At 37.8% G+C, this 26,824-nt stretch overlaps 1 protein-coding gene across 1 annotated transcript in view; it reads left to right on the top strand.

The window, feature by feature from the left end:
• Window positions 1–26,402, top strand: part of BTRC (beta-transducin repeat containing E3 ubiquitin protein ligase) — a 167,112-nt gene extending 140,710 nt beyond the window's left edge. Inside the window, 11 exon segments of the mRNA XM_021699723.1 lie at window positions 3,369–3,600; window positions 7,442–7,628; window positions 12,216–12,312; window positions 12,972–13,109; window positions 13,588–13,706; window positions 15,370–15,619; window positions 16,124–16,242; window positions 17,897–18,007; window positions 19,436–19,514; window positions 26,240–26,356; window positions 26,358–26,402. Of these exon segments, the coding sequence (XP_021555398.1) occupies window positions 3,369–3,600; window positions 7,442–7,628; window positions 12,216–12,312; window positions 12,972–13,109; window positions 13,588–13,706; window positions 15,370–15,619; window positions 16,124–16,242; window positions 17,897–18,007; window positions 19,436–19,514; window positions 26,240–26,356; window positions 26,358–26,402 (1,494 nt within the window).
• The last annotated feature ends 422 nt before the right edge of the window (window positions 26,403–26,824 follow it).

The raw sequence follows: 26,824 nt of genomic DNA on the forward strand, positions 1-26,824 counted from the left end.
ATATATATATATATATATATATATATATATATATATATATATATATAAAGTAAAGTCCTGACTGAACTTTAGCTCCTGCAGTGGGATAATCAAACTTGTAAAATCCTTAGGCATTTTTTTCTGTTACTAGTCTGATAACTGCTGATCAAAGCATGACTCCCTGTGATTATAGAAACATCTGGTTTCTTGAAGGTTATAAATAGAATCATTTCATTACCATGCTGATTATTGTTCTCTGTTACTGGCATTTCTGGAAAACAGTACCCTGGGTAGCATCCAACTCCGGTCCATTTCTACCTTTTAAAAGACAAAAGGACAAATTTATAAAAGATGATGGAGTGGGAGGTTTGAGTTGTTGAGATGAGAGGTGGCATCTGGTGAAGCTTGTACACCTACCCCCATTCATTAGCTCACTAAATCTTACTTCATATTTCACAAGTTTTCTTTTTCTGAAATGCAAACAAATAACCTACACAAAAGGCAGCTCTAAAGCCCCCCAAGGCCTGTATCCAACAAGGTTCTTATTAATCATTTTTAGTCTATATCATAGACAACAATGGCATTTATGCTAGAAAACATCCAACTCCATACACCAGGGCTTGCTCTTTTTTTTTATAAAGATTTTATTTATTTATTTGACAGAGAGAGAGATAGCAAGAGAGGGAACACAAGCAGGGGGGAGTGGGAGAGGGAGAAGCAGGCCTCCCGCGGAGCAGGGAGCCCGATGTGGGACTCGATCCCAAGACCCTGGAATCATGACCTGAGCCGAAGGCAGACGCTTAACGACTGAGCCACCCAGGCGCCCCACCAGGGCTTGCTCTTTACAGGTGTCAGTTTTTTCTGTGTAAGCAGAACGGCCATGCCATTCTTGAAAATATACTTTCAGACGTGTATCGGGAATCATTTGTAAAGAAGCCTGTATGCAGGATTTAACATTTAGAAATTAAGCCAGCCTATGCCCTAAATAGCAGAAGTTGATTATCCAAATTTGGTAGTTTTATGGCACATTAAATATGTCCAGGCAGGTATAAGCTTTATAGTAACATTGGCCTCCCTGCCAAACTGGGATTGCCTCAGGCAAATATGCCGAAGATCTATCAAATTACTTTGAAAAGTACCCAGTTGTACCACTTTGTGATATCCTCTAAAGAAAGCCAACTTTCTTTCAGAGCAGCAAAAGTTTCAGTTGATTTCTGGATCTTCTCCTAGTGTCCCCACCTTCAAACTTGCATATGATCCTTGTCTTCTTTTTTTTTTTTTTTCCTCATATCCCATATCCAGTCTGTCAGCAAATTCAGTTTGCTCTGCCTTCAAAATATACATTGAGTCCCAATTATTTCTTACCACCTCTATAGCAACCCCTCAAGTCCAAAAGATTGTTCTCTTCCATGGACTACTGTGAAGTAGTCTCTGAATTAGTCTCCTTATTTCCATTCATATCCCCTACAGTCTGTTCTCCACACAGTAGTGATCCTTTTAGAAGGTGTCAGATCATGTTACTCTCAGGCTTCTAGGTGATTCTCCATGTGACCCCTCTCTCTGCATAGCTTCCCATCTTCCCAACTTCCCTCTCCGGCAGGGTATCCTGAATCTCTTACATGGTGGCTCAGGGCTCTTAGAAGAAGTAAGCAGAAGCTGCCTGGGCTCAGGAGTCCTAGAATGTCACTTTCTCCACATTCTGTTAGCCAAAGCCCAGATTCAAAAGCTAAGATAAAATCTACCTTTTCATGGGAGGAACGGCATTCATGTTCAGGGAGGGATGGAATTGTTTCAAGCCATCATTGGAGATTAGCTACCGCTACCTAAATGACCTGGATGATCTGGCTTGGACTACTCCAACTTTACTTCTCCTTGTTCACTTGTTTCAAACCACCCTGGGCCTCTTGCCTGTTCCTTGAAAATGCCAGACAGACTGCCACCCAGGACCTTTGTCCTCAAATTCCCCTTGCCCTAGACCTTTCTTCCCCCCATGTGACAAAATGTCTAGTTCCCTCATTTCATTCATGTCTCAGATTAAATGTCATCTCTTTAGAGAAACTATCTCTGACCCCTCAGACTTAAATAATTATATTAGTTTTTTTGTGCTTTTTTAATTGCTACATAACAAATTACCAGGTTAAAATAGCACCCATTCATCAGCTCAAAGTTTTCTAGGTCAGAATTCTGGCACAGCATGGCTGGGGGTCCTCTGCTCCTAGTATCACAAGGCTGAAATGAAGATGGTGACCAGGCTGAATTCACATCTGGAGGCTCTGAGGGAAAATCCTCTTCTCAGATCATTGTTGCCAGAATTTAGTTCCTTGCCTTTGTAGGATTGAGGACCCCATTTCCTTACTGGCTGTCATCTGGCAGCTCTGGCAGCTCCCAGAGTCTGACCACATCCTTTTCCATGTGGTCCCCCTTCTTCTTCAGCAACCAGTTGGAGCAGACTCTCTGCTTTTAAAGGGCTCATCACAGTAATCTCCCTATCTTAAGGTCAGCTGATGTGGCACCTTAATTAAATCAAAGCAGTACCTATGTGTTTGTTTGAATAGCTGAGAGAAGGTATGTGTACACCAGGAGCCAAGAATCTTGGGGGCAATCATCTTAGAATTTTGCCTACTACAATAACCCGTACATTTTTTTCTCTCTCCTTATTTTTCTTAATAGCACTATCCACATTATATTTTCCATTTATTTGTTTAATGGTTTGATCTTGCTGTACACACTACAGTATAAGTGCCTGATGATAGAGACCGTTACTTTTGTTCAGTGTTGTATTCCTAGCACCTAGGACAGTGTTTGACACATTGTAGGTGTCCAATTGATATTTACCGAATGAACTAATTAATAAAAAGATTTTATGGCATGTAATTTTGATTTCTTTTTTAGAAGGAAAAGGGTAGATTGAGCATATAAATGTTACAGTAAAGCTTTATCTCCAAAGGTACTAGAGTCTCAAATTATTCATCAGCCTTTCTTTGCGTGGAAGGTTTCTTATATTAAAAAAGAAGTTGTGAGTAAGTAATTGTATAAATGTCCAGTAACTCGTGTATACAAGAAAAAGCAAATTAGCTTTTTCACTTGCTAGTAATAATAACATGCTTTCAGCTTTCAGTTTTCATGTGTAGATCTCCAAATAATATCTTCCTGTGAACTTTTAGAAATGGACGCCTAGTTGTCCAGCATTATTCCTGATTTACCAATTTACTGTGGTCTTTGTGTGGCTTTCCATGTAATCACTGTTCACAAATATCCAATTGCTAATGAGTAACAGAGTGAGCTCCAACGTACAGACGTAACATAGCATGCCAGATCAGAAAAGTATTTATTTCCCTCATTTTCGATAGTTACTGTTTTTTGTTTCTTTTAATCCACTCCTTCTACAGACAAAACTTGCCAATGGCACTTCCAGTATGATTGTGCCCAAGCAACGAAAACTCTCAGCAAGCTATGAGAAGGAAAAGGAACTGTGTGTCAAATATTTTGAGCAGTGGTCAGAGTCCGATCAAGTGGAATTTGTGGAACATCTTATATCCCAAATGTGTCATTACCAACATGGGCACATAAACTCGTATCTTAAACCTATGTTGCAGAGGGATTTCATAACTGCTTTGCCAGGTATGTCTACGGGTATTTGTGGGCCATTAATTTGCCTGGAAAACATGTTACAATGGTAATGGAACTGGATCTTCATCTCTCTTTTATTTAAAAGTCTTTATTGGCTTGATTTTTATAAACTGAGTCCTTTAATCGTGCCTTCTTGAGGTATAAATACCCCAGGTCACACTCTGGAAATAGAGACTCCTCTTTCCCCTGTCTTCTCCATATCTCATGCCCTTCTAGTCATCCTGTTCTTAACCCATTCAGAGATGCAAATGATATATTTTCTGAAGTGTTACTCAATAATATGTCTTAGTTTTTAAGATATGCTAACTTATATACTTGGATTTGATTTCTTTTTTTTTTTTTAAGATTTTATTTATTTATTTGGGAGAGAGAGAGAGAGCTCATGAGAGGGGGAGGGTAAGAGGGAGAAGCAGACTCCCCGCCGAGCAGGGAGCCCAATGTGGGACTCGATCCTGGGACTCCAGGATCATGACCTGAGCTGAAGGCAGTCGCTTAACCAACTGAGCCACCCAGGTGCCCTGGATTTAGATTTCTATGGGAATTTATCAACAGAATATTTAAATTATAGGACTGAATAGGAAACATTTTTCATTGAGTATTTTAGAAAGAAAAATATCTCAGGAGTCTTATGACATTAAATATGTAAACTCCTGGCTTTGCAGTCTCACTGTTCTCAGTAACCAAATAGCTCTCGTAAACTATATATATGTTTAAATACACACATGCGTGGGATGGGTTAGCCTGGTGATGGGTATTAAGGAGGGCACATACTGCATGGAGCACTGGGTGTTATATGAAAACAATGAAGCGTGGGTCACTGCATCAAAAACTACTGATGTATGGTGACTAACATAATATAATAAAATAAATAAAATAAATAAATACACACATGCACACACACACTTAAAGTACTTTTGTGGGTGGGGGGAGGATGATGTGGTTTTACTGAATGCTCAATATGGTGATCCTAGGACACTATGTAGACATCAGTATTTGGGGCAAATGCTATCTCAAGAAAACATAAGGTTGTCCTCTTTGTTAAAAGTTTATTTTAGAAGAAAATACAGTGCAGGGGTGCCTGGGTGGCTCAGTCAGGTTAAGCGTCTGATTCTTGATTTCGGCTCAGGTCATGATCTCAGGGTCAGGAGATCAAGCCCTGCCTTGGGCTCAATTCTCTCTCTCTCTCCCCCTGTCCCTCCCCCACACTGGCTTGCTAGCATTCTATCTCTCAAAAAAAGAAGAAAATAGAGTACAAAGATGAGTGAATCTATAAAATATCATATCTTGGTTTTTTGGGGTTTTTTTTTTTTCAGTTTCCTGATTATAGAAGTTATAGGAAATTTAGGGAATTCAAAACAGTTTAAAATATAAAAATGAAATTTCCCAGAACCCCACCATTCAGAGAGAGCTGCTAATGTGCTATTAATATTTTGGCCTTACTATTTTTTCTAGTTGTGTATATTTCCTTCTAAAGCTGGGATCGTATGTTTTTGTAGCATTTTTTTCTTACTATGTTCTCTTACTGTATTTTCCTAAGAGTTCTTTTAAAACATAATTATTTATAGTATTATATATTCTTTCTGATGGCCAAAGCTCATATTATTTAACCCCTTTTTTGAACATCTGGGTAGTTCAAAATATTTTTCTTACTATAAACTTTGCTGTGGTGGACATTCTTACTCACTGATCTTTTGGGCATCCTAGGAAAAAATAACAGAAGTGGGATTCCTATATTAAAGAATTATGAACAGTTTCAAGGTTTAATACTTGTGCCAAACTGTCCTCTATGAAAAATATACCAACCCTCTGCAAAACTGTGTATTACTACTTTGCTTAATCTTTGCCAATTATCTTTTTTTTAATTTGTTTTTCCAAAATTGGAATTTAAATCACCCTTTAAAACAAAAGAAATACCTATTTATAGCTTAGAAATAACCATTTTAAAGCTAAATTTTTACCTATATTTTTTGTTAAATAGAATAGACTTCTGCCCCTTCTTCACTCATTGGATTTTGTTTGAGCCATAGGCAAACAGTTTTCATTGTGTGAACAATCTGTGTGTACCTCATTACTGTGCTCTCCCCAATTTCCGAGACATGCTACTATCTCAAGCATATACCACCACTAAGAATTGAACAGGAGTTGATTAGACCTGTGCATCCTTTGCCTAATCCTGATCCCTGGTGTGTATCTGCTGACCACTTTATAAGGTATTAAATCATCAGTCTAATGTTTTATGGCCATTTTAACTTATAAACCTACACCATCTGGCTACATTTAGTAAACCAAACTACGTCCAAAAATGCCTGTAATCCATTAATGTAATGGGTTTGTTTGGAGTGTTAGGTGAAATTACTTCCAAAGACTTACTGTAGGGACAGTGAAAGATCAGGAACAATTTGATGATAGCCATTAAAAACACAGGAGTGGATTTTGGAAACTTCTGATGGTGTAGAAAGTTTCAATTTAAACATGCAGGAATTGTACCATCACTGTTTTTTGCATGAAGAACTAATTATTATATCTTTAATTGGCTTATAGTCATTTTCCTTTAATAAGAATTAGGTGATGGATGCCTCCATCTGCTTATGCTTAAATATGAACATGTGATGCCAGCCAAACAAAATCCATTTAATGCTTTCTTTTCCAAATCTGCTGAAAAATTTGACTGCTATCCATACAGTTTTATAATTAGAATAATGTTTAAACACATTTGGATTGTTGCTAATGGCGTCCAAGTGTGTCTTTGTGTGATTCAAGGGAAAGGCACAAAATGAAATGTGGTATTCTCTTTCCTATTTGTTAAGTTTGTGCCTCAGGGAGTCGGAGTATGAAGGAATCCTTCTGCACTATTTAAGTCTTTAGCAAACCTCTGATATGTAACCTGAAAGAGAAATAACTTTGAGTGTGTTTGTCTCACTTGTGAATTAGAACAGCAGCCAAAAGCTTTATTAGTATGATCATCCTATTTTATAGGATCTAGTCCTCTGAGGCCTCAGTAGAGATTTGGGTGGTAGAGTATTTTAATTGGGAAGGGCATCCAGTTTAGGCAGCCCAAGATCTACTTCCACTGTTTTCCTCTGTACATCCTACAAAACGGTCTCTGAAATGCTAACCAAGTTATTTATTGGTCTGGAGTTTTGTTTTGTTTTGTTTTGTTTTTTTGGTCAACTGTCATTTAGGTTTTATCGCAGCAACTACTGTCAAATATAGTTGTTTTAAACATCTGAAATTAAACTCGAACTTAAACATACCTCTCTGTCTTTCCTCTCGGGATATTCCTATACCAATCTGTATTTCCTTCTTCTCTCCTTTCTGCATGCCCAAAATTCTATAACCCAGCACATTCTGACTTAGTGCCTCTCCTCCAGTACATTTAAAGGATATTTCTTTTACTGAACAGCTTTGGAACTGCAGCAGTAATAGAAACAGAATGAGAAATGGACCTAATATAGAGATTTGGGGGGGTCTGAATCACAGACTTTGAGATGCCATCCATAGAACATCCCCTAGTGCTGAAATCCATATAGATAGATGTGAATTGTTTTCTGGAATCCTTTTTATTTTTAATGTCTTGGGGGGTTTGCTGGTTGTTAGCTTTAACTTCCTTATCTAAAGGAAGATGGAAAATACTGTTCATTTCTGTAACCTTATGGAAAAATTATTGACACTCATTTTACCCAAGTTTCTGTTTGAAAAAGAAACCGGACCACACTAGGGACAATGATGTGCCTTCAGAGCAGAATAAATGCTGTTCTGTTTTCAAGGACCTTTTGTGAAAAATCATTCACCACCTATATTCTTCTTCTTGGCCTCCACCCTCCACCAACAGCTCGGGGTTTGGATCACATTGCTGAGAACATTCTGTCATACCTGGATGCCAAATCACTATGTGCTGCTGAACTTGTATGTAAGGAATGGTACCGAGTGACATCTGATGGCATGTTATGGAAGAAGCTCATTGAGAGAATGGTCAGGACAGATTCTCTGTGGAGAGGCCTGGCAGAACGAAGAGGGTGGTGAGCCTTTTAACTTTCTTGCTATTATAGATGAGCTTCAGGACCTGGCCATTCAGAATCATTGGAATAACACTGGGAACCAGTGAGACTGCTTATCATTTAATATAATGATTCAGCTGGTTTATAGCACAAAATGTAAAATAGTTTGTACATGTACTTAGCTGTTTTTCTTCTGACCAATCATTGATAAGTGACATAATAATGTGTTAATACTGCTTTGCAAAAGTTATTAAAAACTGACTTCCATTTAGAGCATTCTGTTCTCTGGGCAGAAACTAGTGTCCTGACAAAGGTTTGATAGGCAGTTTGTAAGACAGATGACTTCAAATCACACAAAAGCCATCAGATGCCTGAAACAATCCTGAACAAATAAGTATTTTCTCCTTCAGAAGATTTCTTGTCTTTAATCCATGCCTGTGGTGTTTTCTCACCTTTGTAATCAAAATTATTTTTACACTCAACTAGAATAAGAACTCTAGCCATCAGAAAGAGTGAAATGTGGGATCCTAGTGTATATCACTGTTTCCTTCATAAGACCCATATTTTCTCAAGATTATACTGCTTAATCCCAAATTCCTTAAGGCATTATATAGTTAGCAGCCTAAGAGACTTAACCAATTTTGTTGTTCTTTTAACATAAAGGTACCATTTCATTCGAACTTGTGGAAGATGCCTTCTATATGTACTTTCAGAGGATGTCTCTAGAATGTCACTATAAGAAAGTCAGGTGTGAATATTTCATAAGTAAAATAAAGGTGACATATTAAGTATTTTAGCTGATAGATATGCACCAGTAGGCATATGTGTGCTCAGGGATATCTTAGGCAATTAATTTTATCAATTATTTATCTTGGACCATAAAGAGATACAAAACGGATCAGCTTTTCTTAGCAATTTTCATTAAAATATGGTTGGCTTCTTTTTTGTTGTTGTTGCATCTTTGAAATTCATTAATATATAATAAACATAATGACCTCTAAGTATTATACCAAATGCTTCAAGAAATTTTTGTCATTCTGGCTATTAGGAAGACTTTAAAATTTCTCTCAAATTCAGTTAAAGGAAGCAAATGTCAGGCAATTCTTTGGCTATATAAAAATGAATAAATGAAAGCAAAGTGTTACTCTTCCCAAATATGTTTTTCTTATTCTCACTTCACTATATAGAAAAACCCGAAGCCTTTTCATAACTTACTTCATACTTTGGAAATAAACTCTTTATAGTATAAAAAAGCAAAAAAGTATATAGTTGTATGGGATTCAAAGTCCATCATTTTGCTAAGCATGTCAGGACCAGCCTTCGATATAGAGCAGTTGATGACATGGGAGAATTTTAGGATAGCTAGGAATATTCCACTACCCCTCATGGGAAAAAAAGAAAAGAAAAGAGACTCTCCTCCAAATTGGAACTCCTGGCCTGAAACTCTATCACAGAGATTATTCACTCCCATAGTGATGATAATGGTTTTCTTCCCTGTTAAAATATCCTTTGCTCCCATTTGGAGTGTAAATAACAGTAAACCTTTATCAGACATTGGGAGTTTACTGATTTCTTTTTTTGAAGGCAAGAAGAAGGCAGATGCATGTGAAAATGCCAAAGATAAGCGTAGGCTCCACAGTTTTGCTTGGGGGTGGCAGTAAATAGCAAGATCTGTTATGTTAGTTACAAAGAAAGGAAAGAAGATCATTGAAAAGATGGCCTTTTGGCCTTTTAAAGGGGTATGTGAAGGGATGGCTGAGGAATAATCTAGGATCCAGTATTAATTATCACTCTCTCTGCTGTCTGTTCAACCACAGGAACCCATTCCTGTTCTTTTGAGTATCTTTCGGAGTTCAGACCATATTCCTTTGTCTTTGGCCACATTTGTCATCTTGGCTTGATAGAGCCCCGTGAAATTACAAGTATTTGTCCACACCATGAAGACCTCCTCTAATAGCCCCTTGACTTTCTGTGGCTGCTTCTATTTTTAAATGTTGCCTTTCTTCTTGTGTTAGTGTCCTCCCCCACTTTTAAAAAAATTTAATCTATGATCACTTTCTCATCTTCTTTCAGATTGTTTTACTAAGCCTACTGTGTCAGTAAAGTCTTTCTGTTATACCTTTCCCCAAATGCTGGCTTTGAAAGTTTTTTCCATTTCCTCCAACCAAAAATAAATAAGTAAATCTAGTTCTCTAATGAAGCTTTGGGTTTAACTTCTACTCCACTGTTGTATTTTATATCTAGATGAATTTGACAGTTCATGACATGAACTCTGTCATTTTCTGTCTTGAATAACAACATTGAATGTGCTCTCTCTGTTCAGTAATGGTAACTCTTAAAAGTATAATAAAAGATCACTTGGGGAAGCCCATTTTCTTAATCAGCAGATCACATTTTATGGTAACATTCTAAATTTAATATTTAGCATTTATCATGTACTCACATTCTCAAAGGTACTAGGCATTTCATATAGAAGTGGTCCCTGTTGTCGGAGAGCTTCCATCATAAAAGGTTTTGACTTACAACACAGATCTAGACTGAAAAACCAGTTTTCAACACCTTGCCACCTTTTTTTGTAGCACCTTTAACTTGAAAGAAATTTAGATACTTGGCAAGGCATGAAAAATACATTGAGGTAAAAAATGAGATCAGAGTTTTCTCTTTTCTTGGGATGTAGAGATAGTTTCGTTATGTATGAAGAAAATCCTGGGATGCCTGTATTCAATTGCCAGAGATTAAAAGGGGGACAGGAATCTATGAAGGATGGTGGCCCCTGGAGACAGTAAAGTAGTTAAGAGTGTAGGCTCTAAAGTCAGATTGAAATTCCAGTCTCCCGCTGGCTATGTGACCTTGAACAGGTTACCTAATCTCCCTGACATTTGATTTCTTTATCTGCAAAATAAATGTAGTGATTCTCACCTCATGAAAGGATGTTGGAATTGAAATTATGAAGTTGTAATTATTAACCAGACTTAAAATTTCTTCATCCCGGGGTGCCTGGGTGGCTCAGTTGGTTAAGCGACTGCCTTCGGCTCAGGTCATGATCCTGGAGTCCCGGGATCGAGTCCCACGTTGGGCTCCCTGCTCAGCAGGGAGTCTGCCTCTCTCTCTGACCCTCCCCCCTCTCATGCTCTCTATCTCATTCTCTCTCTCAAATAAATAAATAAAATCTTTAAAAAAAAAAAAATTTCTTCATCCCGAATCTGTTGTTTGCTTGCAGTGTGTTTACAGAATAAGATTGTTCAGGGAAGTGTACTTGCAACCTAGAATTATTTCATAATGTGTCTTGTTTGCCCTTTATGTTGGGGTATCATGTTTCTTGCTCCTATTAGCCCCCTTTTAAAAACTATTATTTTAGCTTCTCCATTGTAGATTTCCCTTCCTGTATTAACACAGAAGTGAAAGCCAGCTACCTTCCTGATAAGAAATTTCCTCAACTAATTTTCAAGGTGTATAATAGGAAGAGGGCAGGGGAAAAGCATTCCTAGAGACACTGAACAATTAATTATATTGTAATGGAGCTATAGAGGGAGGAGTGGATGACTGGCCCAGAGAAAACATGATTTCTCTGGTGCCAGGATTACACTCAGAGGCATTTCTGCCTATCTCCACTTTGCAAGGCACAGTGCCAGTGAGAACAGCAGTTAGTACACCCATAGTGGAGTTTACTAGCTTCCACACCGTGTTTGGTGGGTTCTTAACTTCAGGATGAGGAATTAAATTTTTTACCCAGCAGGAAGTGATTGCCATTTACTGATTTTTTTTTTGTAGCAAAGATCTAGCTTGGGATATGAGTATTCCAGAGATGTGCTGTCATAAGGAAGGAGATACTAACAAATGTTGCTCACTGGAATCAAGGAGAGGCAATAAATAAGTGTATGTCTGTGCATAGCCAGGGACACCTGTGGAAGAGTGTCATGCCTTAGATCTGATAGCACAGTGCTCTTAGGCATCTTCGTCTTCTTCTATACCCGCTGCTGGACACTCCTGTGTTCCCTTTGTCTTCTGTCGAAATGAACTGAATTGCTCCTTTTAAAGCATAGCTATACCGATCACAAGCAGCCTGGGTGCCTGAGCTGCCACCACACCTTACCCCATGTAAGTGAAGTCTAGAAAAAATGATCTCCATGACAGAGGCATTCTCCCTGCCACGATGCTAGGCTCCACTGACGCTGGCACAGCTTTACTCAGTGGAAAAAAACAAAAACAAAAACTGTGGGGCGTGTGCCCAGTTCAGAGATAGTAGTTACCATCACCAACAAAATTTTCAAAAGATAAGACCAATGAATCTATGTGTTATAGAGGTTTGAAAGACCAGTTGATAAATTCTGATTATACGTATTCTGTTTGTTGACCTTATAACATTATACTGTGATGGCTACATTGCAAATCATCATGTTGACACTCAGTGTTGACCTAGTTCCTCAGAACCCAGAAAGTGATTCGTTGACATGGGACTCCTGAAGTCAGGCTTAGCTTCGTGCCTTTCCAGGCTAGTTATAGATATTATATGGAATGGTAACTGTGAAAACACTTTGAAGTACTATGAAGCTCCTTGTAAATGTATAATACTATGATTTTTATTGGGAAATATTTGTCGTTTTTTAGGGGACAGTATTTATTCAAAAACAAACCTCCTGATGGGAATGCTCCTCCCAACTCTTTTTATAGAGCACTTTATCCTAAAATTATACAAGACATTGAGGTAAGAATCTATGTATATTTGAGTATTTGCCAAATACTAGAGAATCATCAGCATTCTTCAGTTACAGCATTGTTACAGCAAACCCATTAAGGTTTATTAATGTAGGTTAAAAATAAATTTCTTCTAAGTAAATAGGGTAGGTAAAATATAGTGAATTGCCAGGCAAAAAATTCTAAAGCTTGTAAAGATTGTTTACTGGTAGGTAAATGAGAGAGAGAAGATGATATCTTCATGCAATAGCAGTGAGACTGTTGAAGTTGCACTTATAATGTGATATTCAGATATCTTCTGAATTGAGCCTTCCTGGAAGTTCACTAGTAGAAATGGCCACCACATATGTATGAGGAGCACTGAGCACATAACCTTATGTAGTTCATAGCTTGCCCTCTGTTGCCCTCTTTCCACCAGTTTATCATTTAATTGAATGAGTTATATGCAGCAGAGCTCTAGAAAATAAATCTTTAATAACTTTGCAAATGGGAAAATGTTACATAATTTTAAACAGTGGCTTTTTAAAAACATTTTTAGTTTGCCTTAAGGTCTATATATTTAATAGAGTGAAGCATTGAGCATTTGTCATTGGTTGCCATGAAAGTCAGATAAGAATTTAGTCCTAGTCCTTTCCTAATTACTTCCTCTTTACCGTTCCTTCTCCTCAGACAATAGAATCTAACTGGAGATGTGGAAGACATAGTTTACAGAGAATCCACTGTCGAAGTGAAACAAGCAAAGGAGTTTACTGTTTACAGTATGATGATCAAAAGATAGTAAGCGGCCTTCGAGACAACACAATCAAGGTGAGGTCTGTTTAGTTATGGGAAGGTAGCTGAATGAACAAGGGTGTCCACATTAATAAGGCAGTCCAAACATCATCTCTAAGCATTATTTCCAGAAAGTAAATGAGAGTTTTAGGTTGTTTCCAGTCCCAAAGCCAGAATCATTTCCTTAAAGGACAGTTACCTGCTTCCCGCCAGAAGCATGTACAGATAGATAGTCCTAGGGTTAAACTCTGTTTAAAGTACACTGAATGTGCTGTTGCTCTTTTGGGCCTCACATAATTATAGGGCTACCCCTGTTCCTTAATGAAAAGGATAAAGTCTGCATTAGTATTGAAGCCACATATATATAGTGCTTAGCTATACCTGTAGAAAAGAATGCATTCCACATTGCTCTGGGCTTTGATTCTTTTGGAGAATCAAACACATAATAGAGCCAACAAGTCTCAGCAGCACCCCATTATCACATTGATCAAAAGGATCTTGTTTGCCATCCTAGATCTGGGATAAAAGCACGTTGGAATGCAAGCGAATTCTCACAGGCCACACGGGTTCTGTCCTGTGTCTCCAGTATGATGAGAGGGTGATCATAACTGGATCATCGGATTCCACGGTCAGGTAGAAAATTTCAAATGATCTTTCGAACTCTGGAAAATCAGATCTGCTCTGTTCTTAGTCATAGATAGTAATTTTGTATATAACTGCATGAACACAGTTCTGAAACTTCATAACTAAAGAAGAATAAACCATCAGCTCTCCACATCATTGTGTCCACCTAGAAACCTTGATTTAGGAATGATTAAGGCAAGTTTACATTTTTGCACACTGAAGAAACTACGTATTCTGTTTTCATTTGGGGGAATCATCCATTATAGAAACTTGATAAACCTTGCATTCTTTACAAAAACCAACTCACAGAGGAATGATGTGAATGGAATAAAGCCTCCTTTCAGGTGGTTATAACTGCGGTATAGACATGCATTATCTCCTTTAAAATGTGTACAGGTGAGCAATGCTCTCTCTTTGCCAGCCCCTCCGCTGCTGTCCCTGCAGTTTTTAATTGCAAGCTTTACTCAGGGAGGGGCCTTCAGTTTCCAGAGGCGTTAGTGATTTGATGACACAGCCATTATGCTGCTGGAGTCCAGTGTAGCTTGAGTTCTGGGTACCAGCAGCACTGCTGGAAACCTCTGTTAGGAGTTTTGCCTTAAGCTAAAGGATTTAGAAAACATAATGCATCAAAAGTAACTTAAAAAAATATATATACAAAAAAAGGCAGTTAACTGCATTGTTAGATTCTCTGAAGTTAAATGTTTACCATTCGAAATTATCCTCTGTGAATAGAAAAGGCTCTTCCTGTTTCTTATCTTTTGACTTAAAGGCATAGCAAACTCAGTTCTTACAGTTATCGACATTTAACATTTCTTGATGCTGTGGAGTGCCTCAAGGAAGCTAAAACATTGTAGAGACTAACATCATTTATAGGATAAGGGACAAAATGATTTTCTAAAAGATGGGGTTAAATTGGAAAAGGAAATAAAATGTGTTATGAAAATCAAAGTAAATATACAAAAAGAGAGTAATGAAAGTTAAATATATCATCACACAAAATTCTCAAGCTATCCAAACGTCCCACACCCTGCTGCTTTAAGTCCCCATTTACAACAGGATGGCTCTTCTTGATCTCTACCCCCCATTCAAGGCACAGAAATAGGGCCTCAGACTTAGAGTATAGTTCATCTTGCACCTGGCCGGTATGGTGAAATCGAAGATCCAGGGTTATTAGGCTCAAATCCGTAGTACTAAGTCTGTTACAGAAGCTTCTTGGCCCGTGTCAGTTCTGCTTCCTGAGGGCTACTCGTGGGACACTAATGCTACTCTTACTGATCAGATGCCTGCTTTAAAATGTATCTCATTAAAGGTATCAGATTGAATGTCAGAAGTTTTGTAATAATCTTGAAGTCTGGGCCCAGTTAGTAGGTGATGGTGGTTGCATCTTCATTCCTACTCCCCGTAACTCACCCAGATTTCAAGTAGTGTGTCTTAAGGGTTTCACATTGGCAGCATCCTATCCCTTCCTTTTCCTGCAAACTTTTGGGGCAAAAAAAAGTTTGCACCATCAGAACTCTTCACCTCACCTCAGCCTCAAAGCTGCTAGAGAGGAGAGTGTAATACTAATTATGAAAATGGGGCGGGATGTGTGGGGAATGTGGTGGTCAAATAGGATTATAGCCAGGAGCACCCTCGAAACCTCAGATAACCTTTTTAATGTTGTTTGTTCCAGGGTGTGGGATGTAAATACAGGTGAAATGCTAAACACGTTGATTCACCATTGTGAAGCAGTTCTGCACTTGCGTTTCAATAATGGCATGATGGTGACTTGCTCCAAAGACCGTTCCATTGCTGTATGGGATATGGCCTCCCCAACTGACATCACCCTCCGGAGGGTGCTCGTCGGACATCGAGCTGCTGTCAATGTTGTAGACTTTGATGACAAGTATATCGTTTCTGCATCTGGAGATAGGACTATAAAGGTAATGAGGCATTTTTCAGTAAGTCCCCAACATAGAGTAAGGGAGTTCATGTGAAAATCCGATCAAAGGAAATTTCATATTTAAATGTCAGTGTAGAGTAATTTAATATTTAATTCAGACACTAGTCTATGTGTAAAAAAGCCATGAGTGAGATAAGCCATGTGAAGATCTTAGTTAGGTATCTTATTCCTGTAAATAATGGTGAGTATGAGAAGGGTAGGGGTAAATTTAGCTTCAAGAAAATTTGTCTGCAAACCAGACTAACCACATAAGAGTAAATCAATTTGAGGAATTCTCATGTGATAGCAGCCAGCTATAAATTAGCCCTTTGTTATTGTGAATTAAACTTGTCCCTTTTTTTCCCTCTCTCTTTTTGGTGTGGTTTGAGAAGTTGACTTCCCCCTGTTGGCTCAGTGCTATTTTCTGCTTCCCCAAGACTCCAAGTGCCATAGATCTTACTAGTAAAAACACCAAATCAACTGCCAAATGCTATTTCCTTTTCAGGTATGGAACACAAGTACTTGTGAATTTGTAAGGACCTTAAATGGACACAAACGCGGCATTGCCTGTTTGCAGTACAGAGACAGGCTGGTCGTGAGTGGCTCATCTGACAATACTATCAGGTGAGCAGCAGGTGCTCTTACCCAGAAGGGATCACTGTTACCCTGCCATTCATTATTAGCGCACAGAAGTCTGGGTGTGTTACCTTCGAGTGTGTTATATTTATAATAAAATGTTTTTCTTTTCTTTTTCTTTTTTTTAAGATTTTTATTTTTAAGTAATCTCTACCCCCAACATGGGGCTCCAACTTACAACCCCAAGATCAAGAGTCACACGCTCCTCTGACTGAGCTAGCCAGGTGCCCCAAATGTTTTTCCTTTCTGTAGCTTCTTATAGGTCAAAAGTTTGCCCCAAGCAGAAAGAAAGCACAGCAAAGCCTTTTGTTGATGTGTTTCCTTCCTGTAATAGTTTTATTACCAGATAGACCTGTTTTAAAGGTACTGCTTGAATGAAGACGTGGACAAGAGTGATAAGTAGATGGAGGTTGAAGGCCCTCCTCTTTAAATTCCTCCTGTGTACAGTTGAAAAGTGCTAATAAATAGCCAACTGTGTTTTCTCTCCACCAGTGTTCTTAAAAATAAAAAGAAGAAGAAAAAGAGAAAAAAGATTTGTTTCCCTACTAGAAATTGTGCACTTTTGTTTTCTTCGCATTATGTAATTATCCAGGGAGTTACCAGTCTTGGAAATTATGAAGAATCCATAGATCGAATTACTTTTTGGTGTTTCCCTTCACAAAGATGAATGGTGTTTCCCTTCACAAAGATGAATTTGGGAGATCTGTCAATCCTCTCCCTTCCTTCAAAAAGTACTAAGAGGGTGAAAAGTCCATTTAAAAAAACAACAGAACTATTGTTATATCGAAGGAAATTGTCATTTCATTTGGATTTGTCTGAAAGCATGCAGTTTTTTGTGTTTTTTTTTTTTTTAGAGAGAGATATAGCGAGAGAGGGAAGCAAGCAGGGGGAGTTGGAGAGGGAGAAGCAGGCTTCCCGCGGAGCAGGGAGCCCGATGCAGGACTCGATCCCAGGACCCTGGGATCATGACCTGAGCCGAAGGCAGACGCTTAATGACTGAGCCGCCCAGGTGCCCCTGAAAGCATGCAGTTTTAAGATTTTATTTTTTTAAGTAATCTCTGTATCCATCATGGGGCTCACAAACTCACAACCCTGAGATCAAGAGTCTCATGTTCTTCTGACTGAGCCAGCCAGGCACCCCCAGTTTTTTAAGTGAGTATATAAATGTTTTTGAGAACTTGCTTTTTGTTTCCGTTATAGAGAAAGACTGTCCTGGACAGTGGGTGAAAACAGAGAGTGTCCTTAGTAACAGAGGTGCACATGCTTTGTGAGGGCAGGATATCACTGGCACTCTGCATCTCGTTCTTATTGGTGATTTCAGGAAGCATTACTTTTCTTGGCTTGGTCATTTCCTTCATAGGCAACTGGGTACATTGAATTCATCCTTCTTATACCCTGGAGACCCTGGTTACAGGATTATATAAAGCCTTGTGCTTTGAAAATATATACTTCATATGAACTTCAGTCATACATTTGTCTGCCTGAATTATACAACAGAAAGGAGATCAACCACATTTTTGTATGAATGTTGATTGATTTTATTTTTGTGGATTTTTTAAAGACATACAAAGTATCTTCTTATAACATCCCAAGCTTAGAAAAGAATACATGAAAATTCACTTGACTCAATTTTCTCTTCCAGATTATGGGACATAGAATGTGGTGCATGTTTACGAGTCTTAGAAGGTCACGAGGAACTGGTGCGCTGTATTCGATTCGATAACAAGAGGATTGTCAGTGGGGCCTACGATGGGTGAGTTTGCTAACAGGTTTTAAAAAAAAATGTACATCTTGATCCCTCCTCGCTGAGGATGATTAAATATAGTATTTCCCTGACTCTGAAAGATTATGGATTTCACAGAAAGCATCTGATACAATATTTCTTGTATCTAATCTATGTGTTCACCTCTCCTTTGTTTACTTTTCTAAAATGTTCTTCCCAATCATTTATTTGCTCATGATTTTCATTAACATTTTAGTTATTTGGTTATATACTTGTCTGTTTTATCGTATAAAGCAAAGAACTGGGAAAACCCAGTATACCAGGATATGTGTGTAAAATAATGACTTACTAATAAAACTGAAATATTGGAGGCAGTATCTTTGGGGCATAGTGTGGTAGGCCCTTGAATATGGATCTCTTTGAGTAATTCCTAGCGCTCTTGTCTTCACTTCTCCTAGCATTTCGGTGACAAGTTTAGTAATCTTTATTTTCTTTGGTCTAATTTCCAGTGGTTTTAGAATCCATTCATGTTGTGAATGGATCCCATGTCCAGCACTGCTAAACACTTAGTAAACTCGTACAAAAGTGTATTATTCACTTATGAAGGCCTCTTTCTCATTTCTTCTTGTCAGGGTACCTGACGTGGGGGGTGGAAGGCTGTAGTTCACATACTGACAGCTTTTTAAATATCAGAAACTACCTTACAACATTACCTTAGTTTTGGAGCTGGCTATAGTGATGAAGACAACTTACGCAGCAGGAATAGACCACTCCCTCTGCTTTGAGTCAGCCATCACTGTTCTACCCTTGGGAAATTGTTCAGGGTGTGAGGACATATTCCAGCTACGTTATATTTTCTGATTGCCCTGGTTTTGATCTGTTCCCACCTTTCTTGGATTTTGTCTGTTATTTACCTTGAGGAGACATGACCCTATGTTTGATTTTTAGAAGGGCTAAACTTTTCTTATTTAAATCAAAATGTGAGCATTTGCTTGTATAAACTACATAGTTCTTCAGTGGGCTCCAGTCCTCTGGTACATGTTACGTGGGCCATTCTTAGAATTGACCGGAAATAAGATGCCTCAGAATTACAGGTTTCTCGGTCTAAGTGACCTCTTATATCATTAAGAGGTCTAATGTATAAGATCTCTTCCTGGCCCCAAAATATGGTGTAACTTTACCATTCACTATCTTCAGCTTGGTTAAAGCTAACCTATTTCTCGTTTTTTAGGTTAAACCTGTACATTTTCCCCTGTTAAGACCAATAACCTCTACCCAAGAATGAATGCAAGAACCAAGTCTCCAAAACAAAAAAGTTTTTATATATTCCTGTGAGCTGCATTTATCGTATAAATCACATTCACCGTACATATTTATTGCCATGACTTTTTGCTTTTCTTCCTGTGGTCCCTTAATTTTGCTTTTAATTAAGATTTTTGTCCCCTTTTTGATCTTTAGAAAAATTAAAGTGTGGGATCTTGTAGCTGCTCTGGACCCCCGTGCTCCTGCAGGGACTCTCTGTCTACGGACCCTTGTGGTAAGAGCCTCGTTGTTTAGAGGGGGTTGGGGGACAGGAAGGAGAAGAAATTGAACATTGATGTGCTGTGGAATACAGATCTGGATTTGATAGTTAGAAGCTCACAAAACCTACTACTAAGTGGAAAGGCAACCAATACATGACAATAAAATATGTTTATGTAGCGCCTTTCATCCAAAAGTGCGTTAGAGACTGTATATGGAGGGGAACGTGGCAGCTGTTTAACAGCTGCACAGCAACTCCACACCACAGTTTAGTACAGGAAGTGAGTAAGAATTCTGTATCTACCAGAAACGGTAGGGGTTACTTAGGGGATGAGAACATAATTACTCAAATTGGAACCTGTCCAGAAGCTGAGGACCTGCACACCTGTGCCTGCAAAAAGTGCCGTGGGAGCCTGTGTGAGCCCCCGGTCAGCCCCCTGGCTCTGCAGCCTATTCAAGGCGTGCTGCCTCCAGCCACGTGAATCCCATGTCTTCTATTCCTCATATACCCCCTTGCCGTGAACATCTTGACATTTGAGGAAAGAAGTGACTCAAAAGGAGGAAAGTCACCTTTGAAAGCACTAAATTCTTTATCATGGTGTTCACCAAACGCCTGCATGAGAAAATGGCCTAAGGTTAAAAGCTGCTGCCATTCGAAAAAGAAGATTAGGTGGGGCACCAGGGAGCACAACTCAGGAAAAAGATGAGAGCTAACATTTGAAGCCCAGTGTTCTAAATCCTACCTCTCAACATTTGGCGGTCTCTGCTCTGGGGAAGAGAGAGAAGAGACGTTTCTTTGTCTTCCTTTTTGGATTTAAAGCTCATTCTTGCAGCACCAGACCTGCTTTACCTGCGTGTTTCACACACGTTTTTTAAAATGTGTACTTTCATTCATCTACAATTAATCTACATCTAAGTGAGGTATAATTTACATACAGCAAAATTTACCTTTTTTCAGTGTATTTTTTCTGAATTCTGCAGTGTATAAACACCTCAGTCAAGATCTAGAACATTTCCATCACCCCAAAAATGATGCCCCTTCATATAAATCCCCTCTTCCCCCACCCCTAGCAGTTATCTGATTTCTTCCCAATGCTTTTGCTATCTTATGAATGTCCTGTAAAGTAAATCATATAGTATGTAGCTTTTTGCATTTGGCTTTTTTCACTTCAGTTGAGATTCATTCATGTTGTTACCTGTGTTCGTACTTTGTTCTTTTGTATTGCTGAGTAGTATTCCATTGTGTGGTTGTGCCAGTTTGTTTATTTGCTTACCAGTTGAAGGACATTTGGAATGCTTCCAGTTTGGAGTGATGCTGAAAACATTCCCTTACAGATTTTTGTGTATACATACTATTGTCTTTCCTCTTAGGTAAATACCTAGGAGTGCAATTTCTGGATCCTATGATAAGTGTGTGTTTATATTTAAAAGAAACTACCAAGCTGTTTCCCAGAGTGGCATTTTGGGAGTTCACAAATGCAAACCATTTTATATTTCCACTGATGGAATGTATAAGAGTCCCATTTTTCCATTTTTCCACATCCTTGATAGCACTCAGTATTGTCAGTTTTTAAAAATCATAGCCATTTGAGTGGGTGTGTAGTGGTTGTAGTTTTAATTTGCATTTCTGTGATAATTAATGGTGTAGAACATCTTTTTATTTGCTTTTCTTTTATGAAGTATCTGTTCAAATCTTGTCTTCATTTATTTATTGAGTTGTACACTTTAAATATGTCCCCTATATTGTATATCGATTTTATCTCAGTAAATCGGTTTTTAAAACTTAAGACAACTCAATAAATTTTGATACATGTACATACCAGTGAAACCATCTACTTCAACCAAGATAATGAACATATCTTCATGCCCCCTCTGTAATCTCTCCTTCCCATCCCACCCCACTTCCTGCTACTCCAATCCCCAGGCAACCACTGATCTGCTTTCTGTCAATATTGATTAGGTTGTATTTTCTAGGTTTTATAAACGGAATCATACAGTACAGTATTTACTCTTTTTTGTCTCTTTTCACTAAGCCTAATTATTTTGAGATTCTGATTTATATCAATAGTTCATTTCTTTTTAAAAATTGCTGAGTTAGGTACTCCATTGTATGGTTATACCATACTTTATTTATCCTTTTGCTGGTTGATGAAAATTTGGGTTGTTTCTAATTTGGGGCTATTATAAATAAAGTTTTTATAAACATTTGTGTAGAATGAAATGAACATATGCTTTCATTTCTCTGGGGTAATTCATAGAAGCAGAACAGTTAAGTATATGTTTCATATTTTTAGAAACTGCCAAACTGTTTTCCAAAGCAATTGTATCATGTGACAGTGCATGAGAGTTCCAGTTACTCCACGTCCTCACTAATACTTAGTTTGAGTCATTCTAATAGTGTGTCACGGTATCTCATTATGATTTTAATTTGCATATACCTAATGTTAATAATGTTGAGCATCTTCTCTTGCTTTTATTTGCCATCTGTATATCTACTTCGGTGAAGTTATCTGTTTGAATCTTTTGCTACTTTAATTGGTTGGGTTCCTTATTGAGTTTTAAGATTTCTTTTACATATTCAGGATAATATAAGGCCTTTTTGAGATAGGTGATTCACAAACATATTCTCCCAGTCCATGTTTTGGTTTTTCATTCTTTTACGAGCACCTTTTATAAATTCTTAATTTTTGTTAAGTCCAGTGTATCAACTTTTTCTATTATGGATTGTGTCATTTGCAGTTATATCTAAAAAAAAAAAAAAAAAAAAAACTTTACCTAATCCAAAGTCGCAAAGATCTTCCCCTGTGTTTTCTTCTAGAATTTTTATAGTTTTAGGCTTTACATTTTGGCCTGTGATTATTTTGAGTCCGTTTTTATAGATGGTACAGGTATGGATCAAAGTTCATACAGATATCCAATTATTCCAGCACTATTTAATTCAAAAGACTATCCTTTTTCCTCTGAATTGCCTTTTGCAGCTTTGTCAAAAATCAATTGACTCTATTATGTGGGTCTACTTATGGACCTATTGAGTTCCATTGATCTTTTTGTTTGTCATGATGCTAGTATCATACTTTCTTGGTTACTGCAGCTTTTTATTAACTCTTGAAGTGTAAGTCCTTCAACTTCGTTCCTTTTCCAAAGTTTTTTGGGTCCTTTGAATTCTCATGTGAATTTTAGAATCTGCCAATTTTAACAACCAAAAAAAAAAAAAAAAGATGAGATTTTCACTGGGATTTTGATGAATCTAGCTCAGTTTGGAGAGAATTAACAACACTGTCTCCTGGTCCATGAACACAGTATCTCTCTCCATTTGTTTAGGTCTTTAAATTTCTCAACAGTGTTTCATAGCCTTCAGTGTAAAGGTCTGACACATCTTTTGTCGTATTTATCCCTAAGTATTTCATATTTTTAGTGCTATTGTAAATGATATTTTAATTTGGGGGGTTTTTTAAATTTTTAATTTCTGAGCTGTGTATTATAAGCATCTAGAAATACACTGTTACTTCTTTTGCAATATGTGTACCTTTCATTTCTCTTTCTTGTTTTATTGTACTGACTAAGACTTACAGTCCAAAGTTCAAAGAATTGCTAAGAGTGGATGTCCTTATCTTGGGGAAAAGACAGTTGGTCTTTCACCATTTTGTATATACATATATATAGATACATGTCAGCTGTAGATTTTTTGTAGATATCCATTATCAGGGGATTAGGAAGCTTCTTTATATTCCTAGATTGCTGAGAGTTAGGAATGGATTTTGTTAACCACTTTTATGTGCATCCAAATGTTAAACCCAATTTTACATCTCTTTGGATCCCATGAACATTAAAAGGATAGTAATCAAGGAATACTATGAACAACTCTATGCCCCCAAATTTGATAACCTAGATGAAATGGATCAATTCCTTGAAAGATATAATCTTCTACAACTCACATGGGAAGAAGTAGACAATCTGAATGGGCCTATGCCTATTAAAGAAATTGAATCCATAATTAATAACATTACAAAACAGAAAGCACCAGGCCCAGATGGATTCACTGGTGAATTCTACCAAATGTTTAAGGAAGAAATTATACCAATTCTTCACAATCTTTTACAGAAGATAGAAGCAGAGTGAATACTTCCTAACGCATTCTATGAAGCCAGCATTACCCTCATACCAAAAGCAAAAAAAGGTATTACAAGAAAAGTACAGATCATATGTCTCATGAACACAGATGGTAATCTATGAGCTCATTTACTTCTTGTAAAGAAAGTAAAATAGTGCAACCTCTACGGAAAGCAGTATGGGGTTTCTCAAAATATTAAAGATAAAGCACCCTCACTTCTAAGTGTATATCCCAAAGAATTTAAAACAGGATCTCAAAGTGTTAATTGCATACCCATACTCATATCAATATTATTCACAGTAGCCAAGAGGTGGAAGCAACCCAAGTGTTCATCAGGAGATGAATGAATGAACAAAATGTGGTATATACGTACAGTAGAATATTACTCGGCCTTAAGAAGAAGGGAAATACTGTCATATGCTCCAACATGGATAATACTTGAGGACATTATGTTAAGTGAAACAAGCCAGTCACAAAAGACAAATACTGTACTATTCCACTTACATGAAGTATCTACAGTGGTCAAACCCAGAAAGTGGAGTGGTGGTTGCCAGGGGTTGGGGGCAGAGAGAAATAGGGAGTTGTTGTTTAATGGGTTTAGAATTTCAGTTTTGCAAGACGAAAAAGTTTTGGAGATTGATTGTACAACAGTGTGAATGTACTTAACAACACTGAACTGTAGGGGCGCCTAGATGGCTCAGTTGTTAAGCATCTGCCTTCGGCTCAGGTCATGGTCCCAGGGTCCTGGGATCAAGCCCCACATCGGGCTCCCTGCTCGGCCGGGAGCCTGCTTCTTCTCCCACTCCCCCTGCTTGTGTTCCCTCTCTAGCTGTCTCTCTCTCTCTGTCAAATAAATAAATAAAACCTTAAAAAAAAAAAAAAAAAACTAAACTGTACACTTAACAATGGATAAACATAAATTTTATGTGGTTTTTTCCATAATACAAATTAAAATATTTTTAAAATAGGCAAACACAATTGTATGACTAATATGAGTATTATGCAGGATTTTTTGGTAATATTTTAAACACTTTTCTTAAAATCTAAGTGTAGTCTTGTCACTGTCCTTATATTTAGTGATTTCACAGTAAAGAAAATTTCTATACTTACTTAAAAGGTAGCAGTATGCCAGGAAAATGAAGTAACTCTTAAAAATAAAACCCTCATCAAAATATTAGCAAATTGAATCCAACGATGTATAATATATGTGTGTGTGTGTGTGTCTGTGTGTGTGTGTATACACACACCATGACCAAGTGGCATTTATTCCAGGTAGACAGAACTGGTTTAGTATTCAAAAATTCAGCTATCTAATCCATCACATCAAAAAGCTGAAGAAGAAAAATCACATTGTTATATCAGTACATGCAAAATCCAGTGTCAATTCATGATAAAAACTCTCAACAAGCTAGGAATAGAGGGGGAACTTCCTAACTTCATAAAGAAAAATGCAAATTGAAACTCCAGTAACATACCAAAATGTCTAAAATTTAAAAGATTGATAGTATCAGTTTGTTGGTGAAGGTGTGGAGCAACTGGAACTCTGATACATTGCTGGTGGGAGTATAAATTGGCACAAGTTTTGTAAAACTGAAAAAAAATAAAACTGTTTCCCTGTACATACTAAAGCTAAACATATACCTACTCCATGGCCCCGCAGCTCTACTAGATGAAATGAGAGCATATATCCTTCAAAAAACATGGACATAAATGTTCATAGCAGCTTTATTAAATAGCCAAAACTACAGTCAACCCATACGTCCACCAGAGGAGAAAAGATAAAATGTAGTGTGTTCGTATAATGGAATGGCAACCAGTAATTTTAGAGAAGAACATTACATGCAGTAACGAAGATGCATCTTGCACTGTTGAGTAAGAGAAACCGGGCACAAAAGAATACATGCTGTATAAGTGTATTTACATGAAATTTAGGAACAGAAAAAATGAATTGATGATGAAAGCATTGGGGTGGAAGTAGTATTGAGAAGTAAGGAGCATGAGGGCACTTCCCAGGATGCTGGAAATAGTCTACATCTTGACCAAGGTGGTAGTTACTGCCAGTGTGCGCTAGAGCAGCTTTACCTGCTAATGAGAGACAGTTGTCAAATTGTCATGAGTTTTGCAAGCTTGTTGACCTCACATGGGTAGCTTGAAATTAGCCACTGTAGGAATTTTTACACCACAAAAATGTGTGAATGCTTTTACAAATTGGGGAGAATTAGTTGATAAACATTTACCAGCCCACCTTGTATTATTGCTCATCAATCCTTGGCCTCTGATTGTAGAAGAATCCAACAGATACAGAAAGAGAATAAGGCCAGGGAGGTACTGAGAAATGTTCTCATTCAGCCTAAACCAAGGAGAGTTAGCAGTGAGAAACTAGCATATTGTTTGACATGGCTCAGCTCTAGTGAATATACCTTTGATTGTACAAAATCAACTGCCCAATATTGGACTTTCTCCATTCTGCCTTTAATCCAAATTGCTTTTTTTCTGTGTTCTTGAAACAGCTAAATATTAGAGATTATCATCATACACATAGTCTTTCCATAGACTTCTTTTGACATGTTGCTGAATTTGTGTCCTTTTGATTTTGAGTAGTTCAAAAGTTTTTGTTTCTGCTGCTTTAGGAGCATTCTGGAAGAGTTTTCCGACTCCAGTTTGATGAATTCCAGATTGTCAGTAGTTCACATGATGACACAATCCTCATCTGGGACTTCCTAAACGACCCAGCTGCCCAAGCTGAACCCCCCCCGCTCCCCTTCTCGAACATACACCTACATCTCCAGATAAATAATCCTACAGTGACCTCATACTTGCCCAGGTATGAAAAAGAATTGTGTAAATAGCACTGTGGGTAGGAGATGGAATATTGGCTGTTGCTAGCTCATGGAGCCTTCTCGTACCCTTTCTCTCTCCAATTCCTATAAAGCAGGTGAAGCAACAACATGAGACAGGGCTGGGGCTGCACTGGACACTGTCTTTCATCAAGGTAGCTAGCCTCAATTCTAGATGATTCTTGATCTAGATTTGAATGAATAATTTCTGTCCCAGTTATCTAATAGGATTGTTAAGAAAATAAAATGAGATTTGAATCAGTTTCAAAGCTGAGAGTAAGCCATAAGGCCGGTGACTTTGTAGTTCCCAGATCAAACCAGTTCCTATAATAAGAGACCCTTTAAACCAAGTAAATAATGTGTGAGTAGAAAATTTCT

Source organism: Neomonachus schauinslandi, chromosome 6, assembly GCF_002201575.2.
Source record: "Neomonachus schauinslandi chromosome 6, ASM220157v2, whole genome shotgun sequence".
NCBI lineage: Eukaryota > Metazoa > Chordata > Mammalia > Carnivora > Phocidae > Neomonachus > Neomonachus schauinslandi.